The sequence below is a fragment of the Dromaius novaehollandiae genome, chromosome 12 (genome assembly GCF_036370855.1).
Source record: "Dromaius novaehollandiae isolate bDroNov1 chromosome 12, bDroNov1.hap1, whole genome shotgun sequence".
NCBI lineage: Eukaryota > Metazoa > Chordata > Aves > Casuariiformes > Dromaiidae > Dromaius > Dromaius novaehollandiae.
Window position 1 is genome coordinate 17,936,772 of NC_088109.1, and position 24,279 is coordinate 17,961,050.

General features: G+C 42.2%; 1 protein-coding gene across 7 annotated transcripts in view; it reads right to left on the minus strand.

Moving 5' to 3' along the window:
* Positions 1–24,279, minus strand: part of CADPS (calcium dependent secretion activator) — a 244,560-nt gene that overhangs the window by 39,033 nt on the left and 181,248 nt on the right. For 4 of the 7 annotated variants that reach the window (XM_064519120.1, XM_064519119.1, XM_064519118.1 and 1 more), the window contains 5 exons: positions 20,345–20,451; positions 14,638–14,794; positions 13,474–13,615; positions 6,564–6,710; positions 2,925–3,080 (listed from right to left, as the gene is read on the minus strand). In XM_064519120.1, coding sequence (XP_064375190.1) covers positions 2,925–3,080; positions 6,564–6,710; positions 13,474–13,615; positions 14,638–14,794; positions 20,345–20,451 — 709 coding nt within the window. The remainder of the gene's footprint in view (positions 1–2,924; positions 3,081–6,563; positions 6,711–13,473; positions 13,616–14,637; positions 14,795–20,344; positions 20,452–24,279) is intronic. The other 3 variants (XM_064519123.1, XM_064519122.1, XM_064519121.1) reach the window with 1 other exon arrangement.

The window sequence follows — 24,279 nt, forward strand, 5'->3', positions numbered from 1 at the left end:
ACGGTTTCAGAGAAACTATGACTTTCTCATGCTTGATAAACAGTGTGATGATGTTACGAACAGCAGTGTCAACGTACACCTATAATTTGGTTGCATTAGCTAATTTATAACCACAGTGGAAATACAGACAACTAGCAAGCCTGATGCATTAAAGGAAGTTCCTATTGCTGCATAACACAAACCACAAAGGACAAATCTGTTCACTCCTTGACTTGAAGGACACTGCCAGATCACTCTGCTTTTACATCTACATGATTTATTTGGTTGCCAAAACCTCCTAATTCTCTCAGAAGTTTAAAGAAGTGATTTATCTGAAGAATACGTACTTACCAGAATACATCTGTGAAATGGGCATGCACAGTTATGCACATATGAACACACACAGAAGTGCAAGTCCACACACAAAATCACTGCTCTTGTGAAGTTTCATTCAGTTAAAATTCGACCTCATTGGCTGGCAGTTACAAATCGTGCTATAGTAACAGCTTTGCCTGACCAAAGACTAGAGAATTTGCTCATCCGGCATATTTTAGGATATCAAGACATTTGTGATTCGAACATATCATGTCAGGAATACTACCAGCCTAGTGGACATTACCTTGTCTTTCTTTTGAGCCCCTCTGCAGATTCCTGAGGTACTTTGCTAATCTGATTTAACACAGAACAATTATCACATCAGACAGAATCTGCCAACAAATTAGCATAGGAGCTTCAATTTAGAAATAACAAATAATATCAGCTGCATCTTAGGAATAACTTTAATCTTGAAAGATCCCCCAAAGGTTATGCAAATGAAAACTAATTTACAAATGAGAAACTCTCCTCCTTGTGATCAGATCTGAGCTGGTACCTAGGTCCTCCTGGCTGGGTTCGTTAGCAGAACGGGCCTCTCTTGCACGGACTGCTTTCCTGACAGCACCGAAATACAACCAAGCGTGGAAGGTGGGGCGCCTGTTCAATGGTATTCAACGGTTTAGAGACAGACGCGAAGAAAATGTTGTGTCAAACTGAAATTGCTAAAGAAACCTTAGCCAGGCCCTGTTTGCAGGTGATATAAATAGGGAAAGCAGCATATTGGTTTACATCAGCAGTGGCATTTGAACTGATTTAATTACCAGTGCCAGATTTAGCCTGGACTCAGGGACTAAAATCTTGATAATTACTGAAGGGACCACAAGTGACTGGGATTTTCCATCTCCTCGCAGAGATGAGCATGTTCTTACTTACTTATGTTCAGAATCATTATATTTAGTCACACCATTTCAAGCTGGGCCAGGTTTTTAGAGGGGTAATATATTTTTAAAAGGTTGAAGCAGTTGGGAAAAAACCCCCAGCTTTCAGGCACACAAGCCTTTCTTCAGATGTACCTAGAGACTTGCTTATTTTTCTGAGTTATCTCAGCTAGCCTTTCTTCGTTCTGTAGATCATCAGTTATAACTGCACTACAGGCAAACGTATTTACAATACACTTATTTAAAAATGAAGCAAAGATGTCCAGTACCAGGTGTTAAAAAAAAAAAGAGAAAATAAGTATTATGCTCATGGAATTGGGTGGCATAGCAGATAGCAGAGCTCCAGGCTGTGCGCACAGACGGCCTTCAGGGAGCCAGGTGGAAGCAAAGCACGGAGAAGCACAGAGCTGAGCCCAAGTGCCGAAGAACTACGTTTATCACTTCAGATTGCAAATCAGCATCCACGCTGCTGCAGGAATAACCCCACTTTGTCTCAAATAGAGCATTTACTGTTTACAGAGCACCGAATAAACAGCGTTCAGTTTGCTCTTAAAGAACGGTCAGACAACTGAAACGCAACCGAAACTCAGCTCTCATGCCAACGAAAGGACTGAAGGCCAGCTGCAGCAATAAATGGTAACCTGCTCAATGCCAAAGACATTGCAACCGCCACGTTGCACTTAAAATTTACTGGGTTTTATTCCAGGATGGCAAGAGCAAGCCTCGAACTGTCTGCGTTCCAACGTGTGACTCTACTGCTGCGATCGCAGGGACCAAACGTGCCTTCTCGGATGCTGACGTTGTACATCCAGACTGCGAGGAACTTGCGAACAATGAATCCCACGCTTGCATTTGCAGAGTGGCCAGATAACTGTGCTGCAGAACAGCCACATCACACAACCCGGGGCTATTATTAGCACACGCTAGCTGTAATAGGCACGCGTTTTTCCTTCGGTGCTTCTCTTTGGCTATTAATTTTTTGCACAACAGAGAATGCAAAGTTAACTTCTTCCTCCTGCCTAATCAATACTGAAGCCAAATGAACATAAATTACCATGGAAAGTTTGACAATTGAAACTTAACATTTTGTTTTCAAAACGACAGCTGCCCGTATGTTTAAAAGTTTTTTTAACGAAACCTCTCTGTTCTGGAAGTTCTGCAGGTAACTATCATACAACGTGGCAGCTGATACCATGGCTTTTCTCCGTCAAAGGCAGATGTGAGGCCTGTGTGCCTCGCTACACAAGACCCCCTGTTTGGGATTACATTTTGCTTGTTTTTTTTCATGCATCTGTGGTTTTCAGGTGGGTGCTGGGATGTTACAGCTATGCCTTCAGCACTTAACCCCACCAACACCAAACTGCATTATAAGGACTTGTCCTCATGTGAAGCACCCAACAACAGGGAACCCCTATAAAGATTGAAATAATAGGTGATTTATTGCTGTGTTGTGAATATGTGCTCTCCAGAGCCTGAGCAGACAAAGGTTTGCTTGGGAGAGCCCAGAACTGACAGTCACAGGGTGGCTTTCCACCAAGCCTGTGCTGGGCAGCAATGACCCACAGTCACTAATAAATGATGGTTGAAGTGAAGCTGAAAGGTAAAGCACAGCATTGCCAAGAAGACAGAAAAAAACGATGCCCCCTGTGAGCTCCCATGAGGAAGCTGCCCCGTGGCTTTGAGCACACGTACCTCTTCACGCAGGACTCGATCATGTCACTTGCCATAAGCTTCAAGCGTTGCTCTAAATGTTTTCCAAACTCCTCCTCGGGCCAGTGCAAATCCCGAATGAAGGTCTGCAGGGCATCGAGCTTCCAGAACAGATCTTCCGAGGTGCCCGATCCGTTGCTGGCAGGGTAAAACAGAAACAACAGTCACAAGTGGTATCAGGCTTGGCGTACCCTGATGTGGAGACCATTCCTGTAACAGGCGTGGAGCAGACAGTAGTTTCATACACAGGACAACGCTGGCAATCTCCACCATCAGGATTTTGAGTTTTACCATACAGTTGCCTAATCTACCTTGCTGTCATAACCCACAAAGCTTTCCAGACCAGATGAATAAGACAACATTATGAATTACACATATTAACAGGAAGAATGTGTGTATGGTAAAAATCAGCCTTAGTTAATAACCACATTAATGTACGTGATTATTAAGAATTAAGGCTAGAAACTGTGGCAGAAAATCCTTGATCGATAATAACTACCATACCAGAATGTATGCAGTTATTAAAATTTAGGGTTTCATGCAATTCACCCCCCTCCAATTTATATTTCCAGTTTGCCTTGTCCTCCCCAAGGGGATCCCCATCTCCAGGTAAGGGACAGTGCTAACAAGTGGTGAGCGAGGACACGCTTTATCTCTTGAACAGCTGAAAAAAAATCGGGGTAAGTCAATTGACCTAAGGACACTAGACATCTCATATCCAGGAGTTTTGGCTGGATTGACTGCTGCACCTTTTCGCAGATCTGCCTCTTGCAAAGGCATCTACAGGACAACAGATTCCTGGGCTTTTGGATTTATTTTGCAACATCTTTGGTCTGTCACAAAACTCTGAATTTCTCCCCAAAGCGTAGAGTCTCTTATCCACACCTCTGTTCAGATGGAGCTCTTTGGCCCTGCAGTGCATAGCTACCGTGGTGCTTTTCACAGTACAATTATATCCCAAACCTCCACTTACAGAATAAAAATACAGGCCTTGATTGTGCTCTGTTTGTGCGGAGAAATTTATGCATCTGTAACCCTTTTCTCTCCCTCTCTCCCTCTCCCTCACTTTTTTGCAGAACAATTGCCGAGGGAGCTTCAAGAGTTTCAACCCCCTCCTCGCATACCACTAATGCTAACACAGTAATTTATAAGATATTTAACACACCATGCATTACCACTCGTGCTGACATCATCTATAGAAACAGATGAGGGAGGGTGTTTCTATTGTGACAGATGCCAGCTGCATTGAGTTAATGCTAGAGGAAATCAGAGCTAATGCAGACAGGGCTACTGCAAGGTGGAAACCAAATTCCCAACATGCTAGAGGGGTCCTGTGGGGTCCTGGGCTCACAGAGGTAACAATATAAAGAATGAATCGTCTCGACCGTAAGATAAATGTATCTGACACTAAGCGACAGGTAACATGTCCTTGATGGAAGGGAAGGGTGAGTAAAAGGAAACCAGAAGAATGAAAAGATAAAGAATCAGGCATTTCCTGTAACGGTGTCTTTTATCGAAGGACAAGTTTGTGGAACAGTCTCAAGTGTTCACCTAGCCACCATTTTTTAGTTTCTCCTGGTGCAAACCTGCGCTTGGGTATAAGTAACCTTTTGGTAGTCTAAACTCAGTTTTGGAACTGCAAGAATTTATATTTTAAATAATTAAATATGCACAAATGCAATAATTAGCATTTACTACAGCCATATCTTGACACCCACTTGATTTTAAAATGTTAAAAGCATTATTCTTGGTCTTTTTCTTCCTTTTGAATCAGCTCATTATTAGGGCTCCATGCAAGTAAACAATATCCTATATTTATTTCCAAGGTGCACTGTTAATATTCTGCTTGTGAGAACCACAGTCACCCACAGCAGCTTGCAATATGCCCTTTATCCTCAAGCTTTACGTTTTCAGAGGGCTTACCCAGTTTTCTGCCATGACATGATTCTTATCTTTTCAAGAGCAATACCACAAAGCATGCACAGAGAAAAAGATTAAAACTTCCAAGTAATTATTTACAGACAACTGCCTAGTCTAGCCTTTAACACAGCTATCTTAGCATGAATATGAGTTGTATAGCTTCGACACATAAATGACTGTGTTGATATTTTAAAAGTTATTTTAAAGCTGTTGAAAGAGAAAACATCAGCGTTTGCTTTACTTCTCGTGCACTACCACTGCTTTCCAACCAAACTGGCGCATGGCAGAGGCAGTGTGGTGGACTCCAGCTGTAGATGTAATCGAGGGTGTTTTCCTGCTCCTGGCTCCCTCGACCCTGCCACCGCTCTCAGCACCCATCGGCTCTGATGGAGGACGAGCACGTGCCCAGGAGCACCTCTGCCCAGGGAAAGAGCAACACGCGCTCACCTGAGCTGGGATGCTACCATGAGCTGATGCCCTCCTGCTTTGTGGGGGAGCTTTGGAGGCCTCCTTCTGTCTTCACTTTTAAGAGAGGAGAGAGAGTAGGGACAAAGGAACCAGAAAATGCATTTTTCTGGCTGCGTGCTGGTCACAGCTTGGTTCCTCAAGCTGCTGCTGGGGAGTCTGGACTCGCTGCGGGGCAACGTGGAGCCCAAGGAGCTGGAGCACTTGGGCACGGGACAGCGCGGCAGAACACGGGGAGGCTCATCACCGCGAGCCTGCACGTGGGCACGACACGGCTCTGCACTCCGTGGGTGCCGCTGGCTCTGGGGCTGGGGGCACGCTGGCCGAGACCATCCTGTGTCAGCATGATCCTGAATGACCCTGTGGGAATTTGCAAGGAGAACTGGTGAGATGTCAGCTCTTGTGCTTGGACCTCTCAGGAGAACACCTATCTTGACTGCAGAGAGACTGGCTTAGTCCTCTGTGTGCCGCCCTCTGTGCTGCTCGGTGGCCGGGACTTTTAATGGAAATCTGCTGTAAAAACAGAAGTTGCTGAATTTATGCTGAGCCAGGGATTTGCAGTACCTCCCTTCTGAGTGCTATGTGCACATCTAGGGACTCTCTGAAAGGCAATGGGAAGAGCACAAGGCTCCTGCAAGGCTTCTGTGCTCCTAAGCCACAATCTAAAGCTGATATTAAAGTTATTTTTCTTTAGTTGGTCATTGGATTATTCAGGCTATAAAATTCAGCTGCATTCTGGAGCCTCCCACTAACTGATTAAGAATAGTCGCAGTATGTGTTCCTCTTTGGTAAACTGTTTCAGCAAAATTCAGATAAAAGTTATCATCTGGGGAATGTGGAGCTTGCATTAAATAAAATTCACATTTAGATCTACATCTGGTCCACAGAAATTGGTTCATCTCATCTTTTGGACACAACTCTTTGCTGAGACACATTAGCTCACATTATATGCTTTGCGGTTCATATGTCATTCAGACCATGCCCCGCTGTCGACAGCTATTTTGTAAAGCAAGATACTTGCTCAAACTCTCAGTGGGAGTCAGACAAATTTTCAAGATTTAAACAAAAACCCCTCAAAATACACATGCCAAAAATTCACAAGTGTCTCATTCAGGAAATGTCTAATTAACTGTATCACTCTTTAAAGTTTTATATAATGCACAGAAACAAACAATACATATCCATGCCAAGATTACTTTAAATTTAAATGAGATCTAATTTGAACTGAATACACACTCAGAATCATAAATAGCAGCCATCCATGACGGTGCAGAAAAGCTAGGCATTTGTGGGATGCCTAGCGGGATGTTAACTGGTAGATTTGGTACTTTAGGGAGATTCACATTTGGTAGATTCACATTGGGCAGATTACTTGTTAAACTCCTGTGGAAGAAACAGACAGAAAGAAAAAATACCATAACAGTGACAATGCAGATGTAGCAGAAGCACGTGACACTCGTAAACAAATCTGCAAAGTTCACAGCACGACGACAGTTAAAAAACTGAAGCAAAACATTTCAGAAAGAAGCATGAGTATGGAAGCTTAAGTGCACTGTTTTTGCAGTCTGCAGTAAAAAGCAAGTTACTTAAAAAAACAGAATGAAAGAAGGGGAATCACAAAGTAGCAAATTAACAGAGTACTCAAACACCCACACAAAAACTTTGAAGTCCTGATACCATTTCAAAAGTGCAGAGAGCAGCCTTTACTTGAAAATATCTATCTCATAAGCAAGCAAATCTCAGTTCTTACATACTCGGGTAGGTAGGATGGATACGTGAAATAGCTACACTAAGAGATGTACTAGAAAAAATTGGAGTGTTTTTCTTGATAAGGATTCAAAATAATAAATACAGAGTTGGAAATTCTGGCCCTGCTAAGTCCATAGGAGTTTCTCTTGCCACTGAATTCAGTGGAGTCAGGATTTCTCTTCAAGAATTTGCTGTTTTTCTTGTACTCTCCAGATAAAAAAAGATGGGCTCATCTGGAGCAACGAAGTGGGGAACCACAAGGTTCCTCCTAGCCAAAGAGCAGTGCCCCGATCCTGCCTGGGATCCTTGTGTGCAGAGAAAACGGGTCCTGCAGGTTTGCCCAAATCTATGTATGTGAACTGTGAATGAACCGCATTTAATAAATCCAGGATTGGTACATGAATGTTGGCTGGAAATGGGCCATGAGGTGATTAAGACATTCAAAGGTTAATTTATGAAACGTGTACTTGGGCATCATGACTGTAATAAACATTTTCAGATGTGCAACTGTTATGCAAAACCAGATCTTTTAAAAACACATTAGTGTATTAATTTAATGCAACATACTCTCCTGAAACAATGTGCAGTATAATAACACTGCATGCCTAGAGTTTGCAAAACGCCGTGATGTATTTCTGTATGTCAGGTCCCTAGATGTTATAATTGGACTGGCTCTATTTCACTGACTACCCCATCACAGTTATATTTTACATGCAGAATAAAAATGTCAGGTGGTTTGGGAGAGCAAGAGACAAAACTTGATTACCTAATTCCCATATTTCCTGGCTAACAGAAAAGAAGCCAGTTTCAGAAGTGTATCTTGTTTCTGCCTTAATGTAATAATACTGGGCGGCACATTGTGACACAGTCCGTGGATGGTCTTTACAATCTCATTTCAGGAACAAATCCATATGCTTTTATAGCATTTTTACTGGATCCTTATTTGGGCTCAGTAAAAACGGAACCAGGACTTCAGGATTTCAGCTAAAGTCACTGGCAGCTTTTCTCCTGATGTGCACGGACACAGCTTCAGCATCTAAATTTCCCTTGTCTTAGTGACTGTACCAGAACATGCCACCTTAGAAGGTCTCTCCCATTCCCCCGGATGAAATTAGAAGTTGTTACACAGGCAGCATTACATGGAGTCTTGGAAAGCTATCAAATTTGGTACTCTGTCTTCCAAGGAATATTACAAGCTTAGCAGTTTTCTTCAGTCACAAATGTATTTTGAACAGCATTTCTTACTAAAAATTTTGTAAATCAAACCCCAAAGTAATGGGGTTTTGCTGGCTATACAGCATAAATATTTGCTAATGCAAGCAAAGATCTGAACTATGTCACTACAAGAATTCAGTTTGTCACTGGTGACAAATCCTAGGGAACTGATAGTGACTTGGATCCCCATTCTCCCTCTGTGAATAAAATCCCATGTCTGGGGAGAAACACAATCCAAAGTCTTTTTTCCAGTGAAAAAACCTATGTTCTTGTTTTCCTTTGTTTCCGTACCTCTTAGTGGTTTTGACTTTATGTGATCTGCTTGTTCTCTTTATTAAGCAGTGAGCAGACATGGGAATTCACTAACGTACCACCACCATGCATTGTTTCCATTCATACTGTATATGCCTATTAAGATGACATGATTATTGAATGATACACAGATTCCAGAGTGATTGAGAGAGTGTTAAATCTTCAAAAATGGCAGTGCATGTGGTAAAATACTGATATGGAATAAATAAAGAAATACCAAGAGGTGGACAACATATAAATGTATAAGGAAAAGCAACTTAAATAACTTAGCCAGATGGTAAATACATAAATCAGAGGACCTTTGGCTTTAATATTAAAATTCAAGAAGTGACAGTGTTATATTAATAAAAACACTGTATTAATAAAATATGACTTCTAGAGTAAACAGTATACTATATTCACATGGAAACATATTTCTTTTATACAACACATTATTTTGCTGATGCAAGGATATGTTGCAAGAATAAGTTAATACTCTTAAAACAAAACAAAACAGCAAAATAATGCAGTGTATTATGTTAACATACAGTAACTAATTTTAAAAATATTCTCCTGAATTGACATGCACAGTTTTGCAGGTTCAACTGATCTAATTATCTGACTAACAGTTGCAGTGAGACCTGTAAAAAATGATTAATATTACCAACAAATGTTCAAGCCTGCAGTTGCTCAGACCAGAAAACTACAGGTCCAAGATGAGAAACTGTTTCTAAAAGCTTGCCATTCCTATTTAAGATAGGTGGCTAAATATAACCTCAGCCAGCAGGCAGGGAATGTGGGCATTTGGATCACCAAAGATGAGGGCTGCCTGATTTAGGAAGACTCAGTTTCAGGACTGGATCTTGGCACATTTGATTGAAGAAGTACACGATGGAGCAGTACTGCTTGTATTCTAGTTTTCTTCTGATTCGCTCCCATTTTTGCCTATTAGCTATGTAAATGGCGCACACCTGTGTTGCCTATTAAATTCTCAGCGCAATCAGACTGGCAGCATCCTCTGCAATGGCATCCCAAGGCTCACACTGTAACTGTAGTACTGAACACACAAAACAAGTACCATCACACGGGGGCTAATGCTGTAGAGTTGCCTCAATACTGAAACGTGGGCAGAAAATCACAGTATTTTTACTGAGTTGTCCCCTGGTTTCAGGATAGAGCTAAATGAGAGCCTTGCCCATGCTCAGATGCTCAGTCCCTGTGTGACCCCTGAGATGATTTACTGATTGAGGAGGCAGCCTGTCTCTTCCATCACTACAAATGATGCTTACTACCTAGGCTGAAGGAGCACTCCAAGAGCAAGTCTCTCCACAAAAGCCTTGGTATGAAGCAAAGAGCTTGACAGTGAAGTAGGCAGTCAGATGCGTGCTCTTCCTCTGTCTGATGCCCAGAAGAGTAACAAACATATTCACTCTCACTACCACAGTGCTTCTGTTAAGGGGAAACATTTTTCACTAGCATTTTGTAGAAGAATCTCATCAAATGATTAGTATAATCACACCTTTTTGTTTAATTACTTTTTATATTAATGATAGATTTATAAATAGTTTGCAAAGGGTTAGTGAGCAATTAATAGGTAATAAAGCCAGGACCAGTGTGTGCTAGAGACAGCCATAGGTCAATGAGTAACTTCCTAATTAAGTAATAGAAACTGGTTGTCATTGCACTGACCTCAGCATTTGCTCAGAAAGATCTCTCAACACAGACACACGCACAGAGAAACACACACACACACGTACGTGCCTGGTGGCTGCAAGATAAACTGGCATTCTCCGAGAAGCTAATACGAAAAAATCATTGCGCAACTCTACTTTTCGAAGACCTCTCAACTCACCAGAGAACAGAGCTACTCAGTATCCTCCGTATTTGGATCACTGTGCGTAAGGACAAGCGCTCCACATTTCTCTGCGTGGATTCACACAAGCACACCAGCTGCTCTAGCTATAGGGCAAGGACCCCCTGCAAATTCAACAGCTCTGCAGAGGAAGACTATATAGCCCTCATGAGCACATTACATCGATGCTTCTTCCCCCATGTTTTCAATACTTAACAATATCTTTCTCACTGTTTGTGATTTCTATACCTAACTTTGGTAGCATAAGGTGCAGAGTATTCAGCAATGAAAATAGAAGAATTACATGCTTGCAAACTGCCATCTGGTCAGGTTATGGAGGGCTACATATTTCAGCCTTGACTGCAAGCATAAGCATAGAGAAACCCTTTCAAAAGACTCTAGGTTACGGAATAATTTCCTGGCTGACACAAGATAATGAGATTTCGTTCTCACAGCTCACTGCAGAGATCCAAAGCAGGCTCGGTGGAACAGACATCTATGTCGATTTACCTTTCCAGGCCAAGCTGAAAGCATTTCTTCAGCGCGGAGGAAAGCTGGGGAACCATATACCGCGTGGTGTTTCCAACGCCCAAAAAACTGGGCTGCAAAGGCTGCAATGGAAGGCCATGACTTGGCTGGTCCAAAATATTTGGAAATCAGTGGTCTAAAATTCAGTGGTGCTGCAGTATGGACATGAGAGTGAAGAAAGAAGTAGATACAGCAGGGCAAACCAAAGAAAACATGTCCATATGTCTGGAGTTTTTCTGCAAGTTCACAGCAGATCAGATAAACAAGAACCGGTGGCCTGCCCAGGAGGCAAAAGATGAAGATACCTTAATATTTAGTTTTGAACGGTGCATGAAAACTGTCACAAGACGTTAGGAATGACACCCCTGTTTTCCTTTCTGCAGTATATGCCACCCTCTGTGCATTCGCTGGTAAATGCCTTTGTCAGGTCAGATCCCGCTAAGCTGGCATTTGCAACTCGCACTTCTGCATGTGAAACACAAGAACAAAATACCAACTAGTGAAGAAAAAGGGCGTGCCTCTTTTCACCAGATGGACACAAGCTTCTTGTGAAAAGCACCCGCTTTCCTGCTGGAACAGATCTTCTAAATACCCCAAGCTATACGATGGATAGATACTTCATCCTAGGCTTTCACTTGTCACTGCAATGCACAAAGCATTCAGTAAGTCCTGAAAGTGCAAAACCACCATGACCAAGAAAAGATCTTTTAAAAACTATCAAAGTTAACTTGAAAATGATAGATCTTGGCATATATGAGGATAAAGCATTTTGACAGGCAAGTACCATAGGCAGGTACTTACGTAGATCTATAGTTTAGCCACAAAGGTAATTAAAAGCCAGAATAGTATCAGCTTCTGATAAAAGCAAAAGAGTAGAATCAATTGCTTATTGAATGCTTGACTGAGGTGGACAGTTAGACAAAGTTAACCGCCTCTATTTCGTAACAGACAAGGAAATACAAACATATTTGTTACTAAAGCAGGGCTCTAAAACTAAAGTTAATGCTAACTTTGAAGTGCAATTCTGCTTGAAGGAGTGGCTGTAAAAATGGCATTCTCCTACTCGAAAGATCTATTTCTTGTATGTTTTCTGGGTCACATCTGCTTATTTGAAACATGATTTTTTAGGATTTTTAATCCTGTTAGCCTGCAGATCAAAGACAGCAAATGGAAAGCGAGAGAGACTCCTGAACGCCAGCCACTTAACCCCACTCAAAACAGAGGGGATGGTCAGGTGTCAAGAAAAGGCCTGAGATTTGGCAGGCAGAACCCTTACGGATGCCGAGGATGCACAAGAGAGGAAAAAAGGAAAAAACTTGGGCGATCAGATTCCAGGTTGCATATGGGAGGCTGGCTGCTGAACAAAATCTCTTTTCCTTGTAAACTGAACATATTTGGTGTGAAAAGCCCTGAAAGACCACACGTTCTTTTATACAGCAACCTTTGAGAGCACAATGCCACTTAACTTCTCCTACAGAATCACAAAAAAGCAGGGAAAATAGACTCTCCAGAGGTCATCCAGTCCGAATCCCCACTCTGAGGTGCCATTCAACTCCCATTGCTGGCATAGGGTCAGTCTTTCTCTTTTAATATCTTTATTAGCAGGAAAAGTCAGTGCTTTTCCTTTCTAGGATCTGACTTGGCTCTTAAGAGCAAGCATGACAGGGTTCAGCAATGCTTCAAAACCTGTGAAATAACAACAGCAATCTAAAGTGCACGCCACATTTTTATCATCGCCAGTTCTTGAGTTCAGTTGGGGTTTCTCTCAGTCTGCTCAGTCCTTGCTTGCAAACTCCTATTTTTCAGAATTTAATAATTGGTCCTGCTCAAACCACCTCGCCTATGTTTCCTGGGGGTTTCTGTGTGCCAGTGGCTTCTGAGCTCACCAGGCTCCCTCCTGGGCTGGCCCCTTCTGCGTCTCCTCGACACAGTCTCGAAACACCTACTCCTGAACGCGGGGCGCTCGGGAGCAGCGGCTCCGGCCGGGACCCGGCTCTGCCGCCCTGAAACACGTGTCGCAGCCAGCAGCAGCGGGGCTGACTCGAGAAGCACAGCGCTGCACTATTCCTTCACAGGGTCGGTGGAAAAAGTGAGTATCGGGAAGAATAAACACAGTGATGACTCACACAGGTTATAGGGCTGGACTGAACGCAGTAAAGCAAGGTTTTTGTTCTGAAAACAAGCTATTTGAGTTCGAAAGCAGCATTGGAAAAGGCCTTTTGGAATGGGATCCAAAAAGCCATGCCAGCTAAGAAGGACTTCACATTTTCATGCTTCCATGTCCAAAGGCACAAGGTTTGAACTGAGGTAGCAATGCATTTAAAAAAGCAAATATCATTTCCTTCATTAAATTGAAAACCCTGAGGAAATCAGGCCTTCTATTGTTAGCATTAAACTAGAAAGTATAAAGCACTTTCTGCATGTCCAATGTAAAGTTTGCTAATTCATCTCTGTACGAATCTCCATCCATTTGCACCCAAATTCCGATTGTATCAAAGGAGGTTTCCTTACTTTACTGGCTCCCATGATTCCCGCTCAAAGCCCCTGTGAATTGATTGTGCAATTGAGGACTCCATCAGATCGACATATCTAACAACAAGTGGAGCAAACAGGTCTTGAAGGTGTTTGTGGAATTTTCCATTGCACAAATTATCTAGAATAGATAAATAAAAGTATAGTAAGAAACTACCGTCACTAAACACCTCTGCAACAAACCACAATGTGGAACTTCATTAAACAATGAATTTGTCAGCTAGTAGGAAGAAACTTCAAGAATATAACAGGAGCTGGCATCAGTCACCAATGTTAATGACAAAGTTAGCAGGAGCGGCTCCTTAATTGAAACTAGCAAACAAACAATGAATCTTTTTTTTCCCATTAGCGTCAAACTTAGAAGTTACAAATACGTTACCACCTCCTGTGAATAAAATGGATGTAAGAAATACAGCAGGGCAAACATTATGGCTTTTGCAGGGAGGAGAATCATTTCTTCTTCTGTTACTCACTACCACGATGCTGAGGATGGATCCCTGGCTCCATCGTGCAGCCTTGCAAAGCTCCCGGGGACCCTGGTCTAGCACCTGATTGAGGGCAACGAGAACTGAGCCACCGGCCTCCTGGGGAGCAGTCGGACCAGCACGGGGCCTGCCACATCCCCAAGGGTTTTGCCTGCATGTGCCCATGTGCTTTGGAGAAGGCTCCAAAACCTCCAAATTTCGCAAAGCACTGTTCTTCTGAATTACTCTTGCTTTCATTTACTTTACTTTAAGTATTTTCCCCCCTTCCTTAAAGTCTTTTAAAGCAGGGACTGTGTTTTGTTCCATGTTAAGTAACTGCAGCACACACATATAAAACAATACATGCACTTAACGACAGTGAGATCTAATGTACCTAATTCCCTGTTATCAGGCAGCCATTACCAAGAGACTTGAGAAGATGAAGTAAAATAAAAGTTCAGCTTCTCACCTTTGACCGAGGCATTTAATTTAAGGGATGTCTGTCTGTGCATCAGAGCATCATTTTTTTTAACGGAAATCAAAATCAAGTCGCTACTAAAAGACTATTTACTGTAAAGCTCTAGCCATCTCAGTTCTCTGTGCAGCACGGAGAAGCTAAAAGTATCATCAATAACCTGAACTGCTCAATGAAAAGAAATGATCAAAATACAATACATACAGTCGCTACGGAGGAAATCGTTTAGAAGCTGAAAGAGCGGGAAGCTGTCCCACGTGTCTGGGGGTTGCACCTCTAAGGCAGCATCCATATCCACTGCAAACAGTGACAGGAAGGTCTCCGCGTGTTCAACCATTAAGTCTGACCACCAAGCAAAGGCCTTTGGAGTTGGTAGGGAAAAATAATAAAGAAAGATATTAGTCCTAATAAAGCACAGTAAATGATGCTAGGCCACATATCTCAAAAAATGGGCATCCCACAGAAACTACCTTTATTGTAAAGAGAACAGTGCTTTAAAGTGTTAGCCTGCACATGCAGTGCTAATCACGTGAATTAGGCACTGCTATTTTTACACAAAGTTTTCTTGTAGAGGATCTATTCGGAGCTCCACTGCAAAGCCACACAGTTGTAACATGACAAGAGAAGGTTTTATCTGTTCAATTTACAATAAATCACTTCATTCATCTTTCATCATGCTAAATATCAGAGAAATCAACTAATTATTATTCTGAAGTATAGAAATTTGGGAGTTTCTTCACTGTGTTTGTGGGTTTTCTGCTGTGTTTTCCAACAGTTTAAATTTTATTTGGATTCACTACTTCTATTTGTCTTGAAAAACTAGAAGCCTAAGACATTAAAATCTGTCCTAAATCTCTCACACACTTATTTAGAAGTATTTCAAGCATCACCAGTAAAAGTTACAATAGCACTGTTCATTTTACAGGGTTAGCTATACACATCCATATAAACACACTAGCACCTTCATACTGCTACTTGTTAGGAAACCAATTACAAAGCTCTATTATCAACATGCCAAAGATAGAAAAAAAAAATCTCAATCAAGCCTGTATTTTTAAAGAGGCAGGAAAAAATATATCTAAACTTGAAAACCAAAAAATATCAGTGAAGTAACTCATTCTCATGCACATGGGTCCTTCAAGTTCACTGTACGGGCTCTCTGACGTGACATTCACATCATACATGGCTCAGATGTGAATGTTTCAAACGCATGCATGCGTGTTTAGTAATCACTTCTGGCTGGGAACATGCAATATGAGAAGTGCTGTCGTTAGGACCATGTGCTGTAATTTTTTAAGTGATAGGAAATTACTCAGTGACTTAAAGGATCTAAGAAACAGCTCTCCAGCACTTTGCAAAAAAAAAGAAACTAGTAGCATAGGCACCAGACCTTATAGATGGGAACAAATAAATCAGTTTAAAGAGGGACTGTCAGTCAGGAAGGGGTATTTTTTGCCTCCTGGAAGGAAGATTTTGGCAGACACGAATAGGCAGAGTGGACTTCAACTTTCTCGGGGTTTGGTTTTGATTCATGGATGTTTTCCCACTGACACTGATGAGAACAGCAGGATGCCAAGGATCCCTTTGACTGCTCCTGTCCTAGGGAGCTGCAGGGAACAACTCCAAGCCTTTGGGACTATTTCCACTCCTTTACTCTCCCAATTGCAAAACAGACTGATACTACCTTGCTATTAGTCCACTGCATTAAAATAAAACCAGTGTAAGATGTGCCTCGACACATGTGCGTTATGCACCCAGAGCACATACATGTGAAATAACCAACCCCCAAACTCATCGCACTATTGGGCCTGTCCTGCCCTCAGGGTGAAGGTGCACGTGTCACTGCAGAAAACTCTGTCCCCTTGGATGTTTAATAAGTTCAGAGTCAGCAGTGCTGACGGCCCTGAACGTTTGTGGGCAGTTGTTCTAAAAAAGCCCAAACCAACATGAGGAAGCCCAAGAGAGCTGGCACAGCAACGCTCTCCAGCACTTGCATGTGCGCGTCCAACTGTGTGCATGGCCAGACGCCTGAGATTGCTGCTGGGACGGGTGTCCCTCGCGGGGTACACCTGTGTGAAATCGTGCATTAACAGCAAGCTCACGTGCACTGAAAGCATCAAGACTCAGGGCCGCTTCTGACTCAAACTTTTGCCCAAAATGCAGGTGAGAAATGAGCAAACACTAAGAAGTGCTGCAGGCGAGCGTCCTCTTAAAATTAGCAGTGGTCTTCAGGGGTTTTCTTTTCAAGGAGGACGACAGAGCTGTCCTTGCACTGATGGGGTTTCTCTGGGTGCTCCTTCTTTGCCAAGAGCCTCCCACACTGCCTCCCTGCCCGTCTGTGCCGCACAGACAAGCAGGCGCAGAACGAGCGCTACGAAGGGTCAACTGCAGTCAGCGTTTTGGGGAAAAGGGAAGAGGGGAAGCCAAAGAGTATCTTCTGCAACAAACCCCAACATAATCACGTCAGAGCCCTGTAATAAAAGCCTGCTTCCATGAAAAAGAAAAAAAAATGCTATGTTAAAAGAAATTAGGAAGAAAAGCATGTGATCATTTGCAGAAAAGAATATGCCCAAACCAGTCATACTTTTCCTTTTGCTGGAATAGTCAAATTTCAGTTCCATAAAGCTCTAACTCGTGTCAGGATCCCCAGCCTCCTCCTCCCTATTCTCAGTGAGCAGGACCTTCCTGCAACAGGAGCCGCAGCGTTGTAGTGCAAAAATCTCTTTCAGGATGGTAACAGCTCATTTCTTTACCATCTACTTACCTGCTCTGTTTAAAACACTATTTTAGGGAAAAAAGAAGTGTGCTTTCTAGCCAAACACACCTACTACTGTATATGTTACACATGGGTACACATGTATATATGTATGACTTCAAAGAGTTAAAATACATATATACATATACACATACATATACATAGAGAGAGAACGCAAGCTTAAAAATACATGAAGGCCAGGGTCTGTGGCATTTGTCATCATTCGTCCACAAGAAGGAAAACAGAGCTTGGAGACGTTTGATGAGCGAGATGACATAATGACAGAGACTTCTCGCTCTTATGTATTACATATGTAGGCACACTGTTTCTTCCACATTTTTACCTGGGCTGTTTTCCTTCTCTGTTACAGGTAAGCCAAATCCTACCTACTAAACACAGTATTTCTGTTCCAAAGCTTTCCGAACATTTTCCATGCTGTTGTGATTGGTTTTGTGCTCTGAGTTTGGTTTTCTGGGTTCTCATTGGCATGTCTACCTGGATGTGCATGCTGGGGAGAAAATGGGGGGGGGTGTTTTAATTGCAACACTGTTGATTTTCAGTAAGTCAGTCATACCTGCAGTAAGTGATGCAACTTAATTTCCTGCTGACTTTCCACAGTAGACCTAAGAGTGCTAACTTGCAGCTTGAGCTTTCTCAGCTCCAGGTGAAGGGAAAACACATTAAAAAACTCACCTGGAATAATTAACTTCATAAAGTAGCTGTAGTTACACTGATGGAAGCAGCATAGCACAGGAGTTTGCTTTGATTACAAAATAAGACATGCTGAAAAAAGGCGCAATGCCTCAACACTTCTCGTTGCACGGAAAGAGAATCACGTGGCTCTTATGTATAATAAAAATAGTGCGATAAAACATTCAGTCCCTTGTTTCCCTTCCTTTGGGGAAAATTCAGAATGTGCAGAGCGCTGGCCAACTGCCTGTACGCTACTGAAATGCCACGCAAACCCTGAGGACAGGAATTCAGTAACATACCGACAGCGCGGGGGCTTCTGGACAGAGATGGATTTCACCCTTTCAGGTCACCATGCAGAAGAAGGGAACAGTATTTCTCCTATTCGTGTTGGCATTAACCTTCTGTCTCTAATCAAAACCTTGTGACACAAAACACACCGAAGAACAGCTTTGAATCTTCCTCCTTGCAAGGATCCTATCGGTGTAGCAGGGAACATGACTGGCCCTCTAACCACTTGCTCCAGAAGTCTACTGTTTTGAAAAAAACTTGCATTTGAAAAACAGCTCCTCCCAGACTGGTTGTTCATAGTCTACACTGGTGATGAGTGGAATAAAATATCTGTTATCCCTGGACAATTTATCACAGCTCGCGTGTAAGTGCAGTGCTCTTGGGCGTTCTCCCGCCTCTGCAGAAATGAAGTTTATTTCACTCGTCACCACGGATATTCTCTCTCTACATATAAATACTGTATATCCAGTACAAGGCACATACAGACAAAACCATAGGAAGAACACTGCCATTCTAGTCACTCGGGTGTTACTTACTCCATTTCCACCACAGTGTACTATAGATCAGGTGAATGCAAAACAACATAGGTAACAACAGGCTGAGGAAAGTTTCCAGGCAGGTAGGGTTGTGTCGGGATGTAACTGCAGCGCTTGTAAAATATACCCATTGCTACATGCATGGACTGGATAACTATGCCACATTTACCCTCCTGTGCGAGGCTACCAGCTCCACAAGCAGCCCGCTCCAAGTTGCCGTTACATTCCTAGGTCAGAGCTACGGAAGCAAGGGTAACCCGGGTAAAATCCCGTCAGGAAACATGGCACTGAGAGGGCATGCACGAAATATGACAGGAGGTGACTCCGTTCATTCACTTTAGTCACATACCTCTTTCCCCTGCCAGGATCATCCAAGATTGAATGAACAGTAGAAAAACAGGGAGGAAATTTAAATATGCAAGCAGGCATTAGTTGGGTGTTGTGGATTGTCGTGTATTATAAATCAGTTAACTTATACTGCAAATTTTAAATAGACATTGGCATGATTTTTAGGTGACTGTGAAATTATTTAGCAAATGCTCTTAATGCAAAGTATAGTGATTATATATATCAATGGGAAGGAAAAGAGAAAATAGTGAATGAGTGTTACCAAACCTACAGTCACAAACAATAACTGCTCATCCTGAACTTTAAAACGATTAGCTTTCAACACCGATCAGAGAGCACCAGCTTTACGCAGACCACAGGGCTCAATCCTGCACATACTTACACGGGGGCGACTTCGCTCTCTTGGGCAGTCCCTACGAGGTGGAAACGCCGGACGCGTCGGCAGCGGGACTCTGCCCGGCACTGCTAGCTGCCTGTGGGCTCCAGCGTTTCCAGGATCAAACCACACGCTACCGATTTTCTTATATATGTTTGACTTAGTAAGACATAGATTGTCTTGGCTTAAAAGTGTTTTTAAGACACGAATCTTGAGTGCATGGAGGAGTCGAGCAATTTCGTCAGGCATTGGATAACCCAAACAGCGAGCGACAGGGGATGATTCCCTCCAGCCTCGGCGACTAGCAATTGAGGTGTCCCCAGAGAGGCAAGGGAGAAGAGGCCAGCGGAAAAGCAGGGGAGATAAAACAGCACTTTATCATGGACAGCAGGGCCCAAGTCGAAGCCCTGCAAAAAATCTGCCTGTTCAGAAAGGGACAAAAATTCATCAGTTCTTGTGGCGGTTTTACTTGCTACGACTCTCAGCAGCAGGAGTGGGTTGCTGCTGACAGTGACCCATGTTAATGACGTCTGGAGGTACGAACACAGGACGTTTTTTGGAAATACGACCTTTCTCAACAATGCACAGCCTCTCTCTTGTATGTACTTGGTGGTGAAGCTATTTGGCCAGATTCAGCTCTTGCTGGCACGGTATGAAAGGCTGCAGACTGACGTCGAGGCAAGCAGAATTCAATTATTTTTTCCCTCCAGCCCTCCATCCCCTCTGAAAAAGCAGTCTTCCTAAACTGCACTTCACCTCCATTACACTTTATCACCATTATTTAAGAATACCTTTCGGCTTTAAAAAACCAGCACCCGTTCAGAAGAGGTCAGATAAATACGCAAAGCTATTAGCAACCACCAAGCCCCTGCTCGAGGCCTGCGGGATGTTAACTCGCCGGGCGCCGCTGCTCACCTCTGCATGGTGTTCTTCGTTTTGCTGCAGCACTTCAATTACCAATTCTGCCAGGCGTATTGTATCTTCTAACTTTTTAGCTGGTGTGACTAACCGGCCTACATTTTCTGTAGTACAAGAACTTGAGTTAAAAGGGAGGCAGAGGGAAAAGCTAGATGCACAGTAAGTCATTTTAGGGGTTTCAGAAAAATCCCATAATATTCTACAGCTTTAAAGATCTTTTCATGCATATGTTAAATGCTTATATAATTAGTACTGAGCAAACCAGAAAGCCACATTCGTTATTATACTATGAAAATGCAGTGCTCCAGCTCCGAATTTCAAAATACTGTCAGAACTGTTTTGTTTTCTATGCCGAGACGGTGGCACTTGATTAGTTCCAATAAGAACATTGCATTCTCTAAAGACAGCATCTGGCCAGTAATATATGAACAATATGTATCCTTCAATGTAGATGGTGCTATTACAGCTATCATTTCTGTACTATTTTAAAATGCTTTTTAAAAGATCAATTTAAACAAATCTGTCTGTACATTTAATAAATTGTCAAACTTGAGAAATTCAAATGTGACCCACTACTGAAAATGAAAATTGCCGGTCTGATTTGCTCCAGGATTTAACTTCGCAGAGGTCAAGGAGTTACGCATGCTGGAGGGAGTGGAAAGTGGGAAATCCCACTAGGTGTTCATAGGTAAGATTTTTATGGGAAAACAGATGCAACTTTACAGCAAAAACCCCGCAAACAAACCCAAGAGTTTAAATCCTGGAGCTTGGTGTTTAGCTATAGTGAGCTATTTTGCAGCATTTTTTAAAAAAATAATTAAATCATATTCTTAGAGGTATCATATTATAGATAACGTATTAAACATCACTGCATTTAACTACAGCTGTATCACTGGAAGTGCTGAGTGGGGCCAAGCCTGGCCCTCTTGCGCAGCTGGAGCGAGGAACAGGATTGCACTTTGGGAGCTACGTCAGACAACCCCATGGCCAATTCCTCTCTCTGCGCTTAGTACATTCTGACCTCTCCATGATATTAAGGCTGGAAACTTCATAAATAGGCAAGATACCAAAAACCCAAAACCAAATAGCCAAATCCATCTGCTGCAATTAGCAGTATACAGTTGACTGTATGGGCCCAACACAGCAAAATGCCAGAAGTGCCTGTATTTAAGTACCTTCACTAGAAAGACATTTAACCCGGGATTTCCAGCAGAGCCCAGGGAAGCCAGGAGCTTGGGTCCTGCTGAAATGCAAGGTGGCTGGGCAACTCACTCCTCCTGCAAACTGCAGACCTTCACATGCACGAGCTTTTTGCTAGTGCTTGGGTCTTCCTTATTGATGGGACAGAAATGTATGGTAACCCACAGATGCAACCGCTCTGCTGCACTGGGTCCCATGCCAAGTGTCCCAGGCGAAACCCTGCCTCGCTGAGGGCTCTGGGACCTTCGAGAACTTGAGTCTCCACCTGCTCCTGCTTCTCCTTGAATATATGCTTATAGGTAACAGATTTCCCACGGAAAAGAAAAAAGCCAAATTTTTCAGAACCACCCCATTCGGGCTGCTCTGTGAGGGCATCTGGGCTGTTCTTCGGAGGAGCTCAGCAACCCTGTCAGCTGAAATCAGGCCTTGCAGGTGCTCTGCTCCCCGGAGAGATGCAACGTAGTAAAGCACTGTGCAAGTGAACTGTGTATTTTTGCTGATTTACACTACAGGCAGGGGCCTTGGGGTTTCCCAGTTTCCTTTTCATATCTTACACCACTGGAAACAGAAAACGTTCAGGTTCTCCCTAACATTTTATTGGGCAAACACTGAAATTGGAGAACTGCTGGCTAACTTGTCATTCTTTCTCCCATTCAAGTCAGCACCTCCCTGACCACAAGAAGTAGAAACTTCTTCCTTTTGTGCAAAAAGAATCCAAAGAAATGTCCCTCCGTACACTCTGGCTGCTCCTGCACCTCCGGAGTCACGGGGAAGCTCTGCCATTATCAGAGCAGCATCAAGCCCATTCTCATTTGCAACACTGATCTGCTCTCAAATACAACTAAAAGACAAAAGTGTTAATAAGAACAACTGCTCAGAGATGCTGTCTTTAAAGAAAATATTGATGCTTATACAACTTTGGCAGCCAGCAGATGTCAATCTTAATTTTTTTTCTTCTTATTTTAAATATTTCCCTGGTTAAGTTACTATACATCAGAATATTCTGCTAAGATAGCTGGAGCACTGACAGTTACATGAAACGTATACGATATACTTATCAAACATTTCATCCAACATCATGTAAAGCTCATACATATTTATAGTTTCCATGCAAAATGTTATGCAACAACAATGTTATTTTGTGCTGACGTTGATATTTGAAAATGTTGCATATGTCAGACATTGCTAGACAAAAAAATGGACATTTTGAAATAAATGCTACCTCTAAATCTCTAAAAGCCTACCACATCATGCTGAGTATTTTGTATAAAGCTGCACATGAGAACTAGCTTTCTAATACTAAACTAAACAAGCAACTGCTAGACTAGAAAACCACTGAATAAAAGGAAGGAAGACTATTACAGTACTTGGCGTCTGTTTGGCCATGCCTTTGAGCATATGATTTATCATGTTAGTCTGCGTTTGAGGAGATGATGGTGGCCCAGCCGGTGGCTTGGGCTTGGACGGACGGGCTGCTTGTGCATGATGGAGAGAGACGCCAAAAGTAAAGAGACATATGACTTCATAAACAGTGACAAAAAGATGAAAACTTTGAAAGAAACATAAGCAGAAATGATCAAATACAAATGGAATAAGCTGCTGGTTTTTGCTTCTCGGTACTTTAAGTATTACACAATAATGACACAATCTGACAACGAATATTACAGAAGTCAGCAGATTCTAACATCCTACGTTACTGTGCAATCAGAAAGCTAAAAATTCAGCATAAGTATGACACCGCATTTCATGCAGCCAAGTCAGAAAGCTGAATTAGGGTAATTTAGTTAAAACTCTGGAATTCAGAAGAGGTGCACTACGAAAGATCACCTACAGTCAGTACCTCAGTGCATAGGTACATTTAGCAATAGAATAACGAGCCGCAGGAATTAATTGCTTTGCAAATATCAATTACACATTTTAGAATTAAACGTCACTGTTGGTTAAAGGGAGCTATAAAATATTCTTGTGCAATTTAAACATGTAAAAAAATCTGTCACTTAAAAATGTGTGGTTCCTGATCGTTTCCAGCTCATTTAATTATTTTCAACTTGGAATTCTAGTGGCTTTTATATTCTGGGTTGAATCATATATAAAAACTTGCCAGCTCTATCAAATATGTTACTTGCTATTCCAAATGTTAGAATACTGCAATCAGGACTTGACCCATCTGTCATATAGTTTACAATATCAGCATAAGAAAAATTCAAAGAAAATAGCCTTTCGTTTTACATACACTCAGAGATAAATTATATACTGTGAATATATTAACACAATAGTTTCTATTACATTTAATAACAGTTTTTGTTAGCATTGTAACTATTTTTAATAATTCCATTTGCGAAGAAGCTGGCATATTTATCTGGACAGTCTATTGCCAAAAGTCCTTGCCATTTTGCTTGCATTTTCCAGTGGGAAAAAAAATTGGTTGGCTTGCTTGCACAAAGTAGATTTCTGATTGCTTTTAATTCTCACAAAATTATAACAAATATCAGAGTGTAATAAAGAATATTTGAGTAAACCATTAGTTAAAGGATATGAGTTCGGCTTGTTCCCTCTCTCCATACATATGGGTAGATATACATACATAAACACACATACAGTGCACATGTGCACGTGCACACACACGCACACACACACACATTTTTAGTCTTTTAGGCTGTGTAATCACTGAATGCAGATCTTTAGACTGGCTTTTGGCTTTTTTTCTGATAACAGGAAAAGCAAAGCTACTT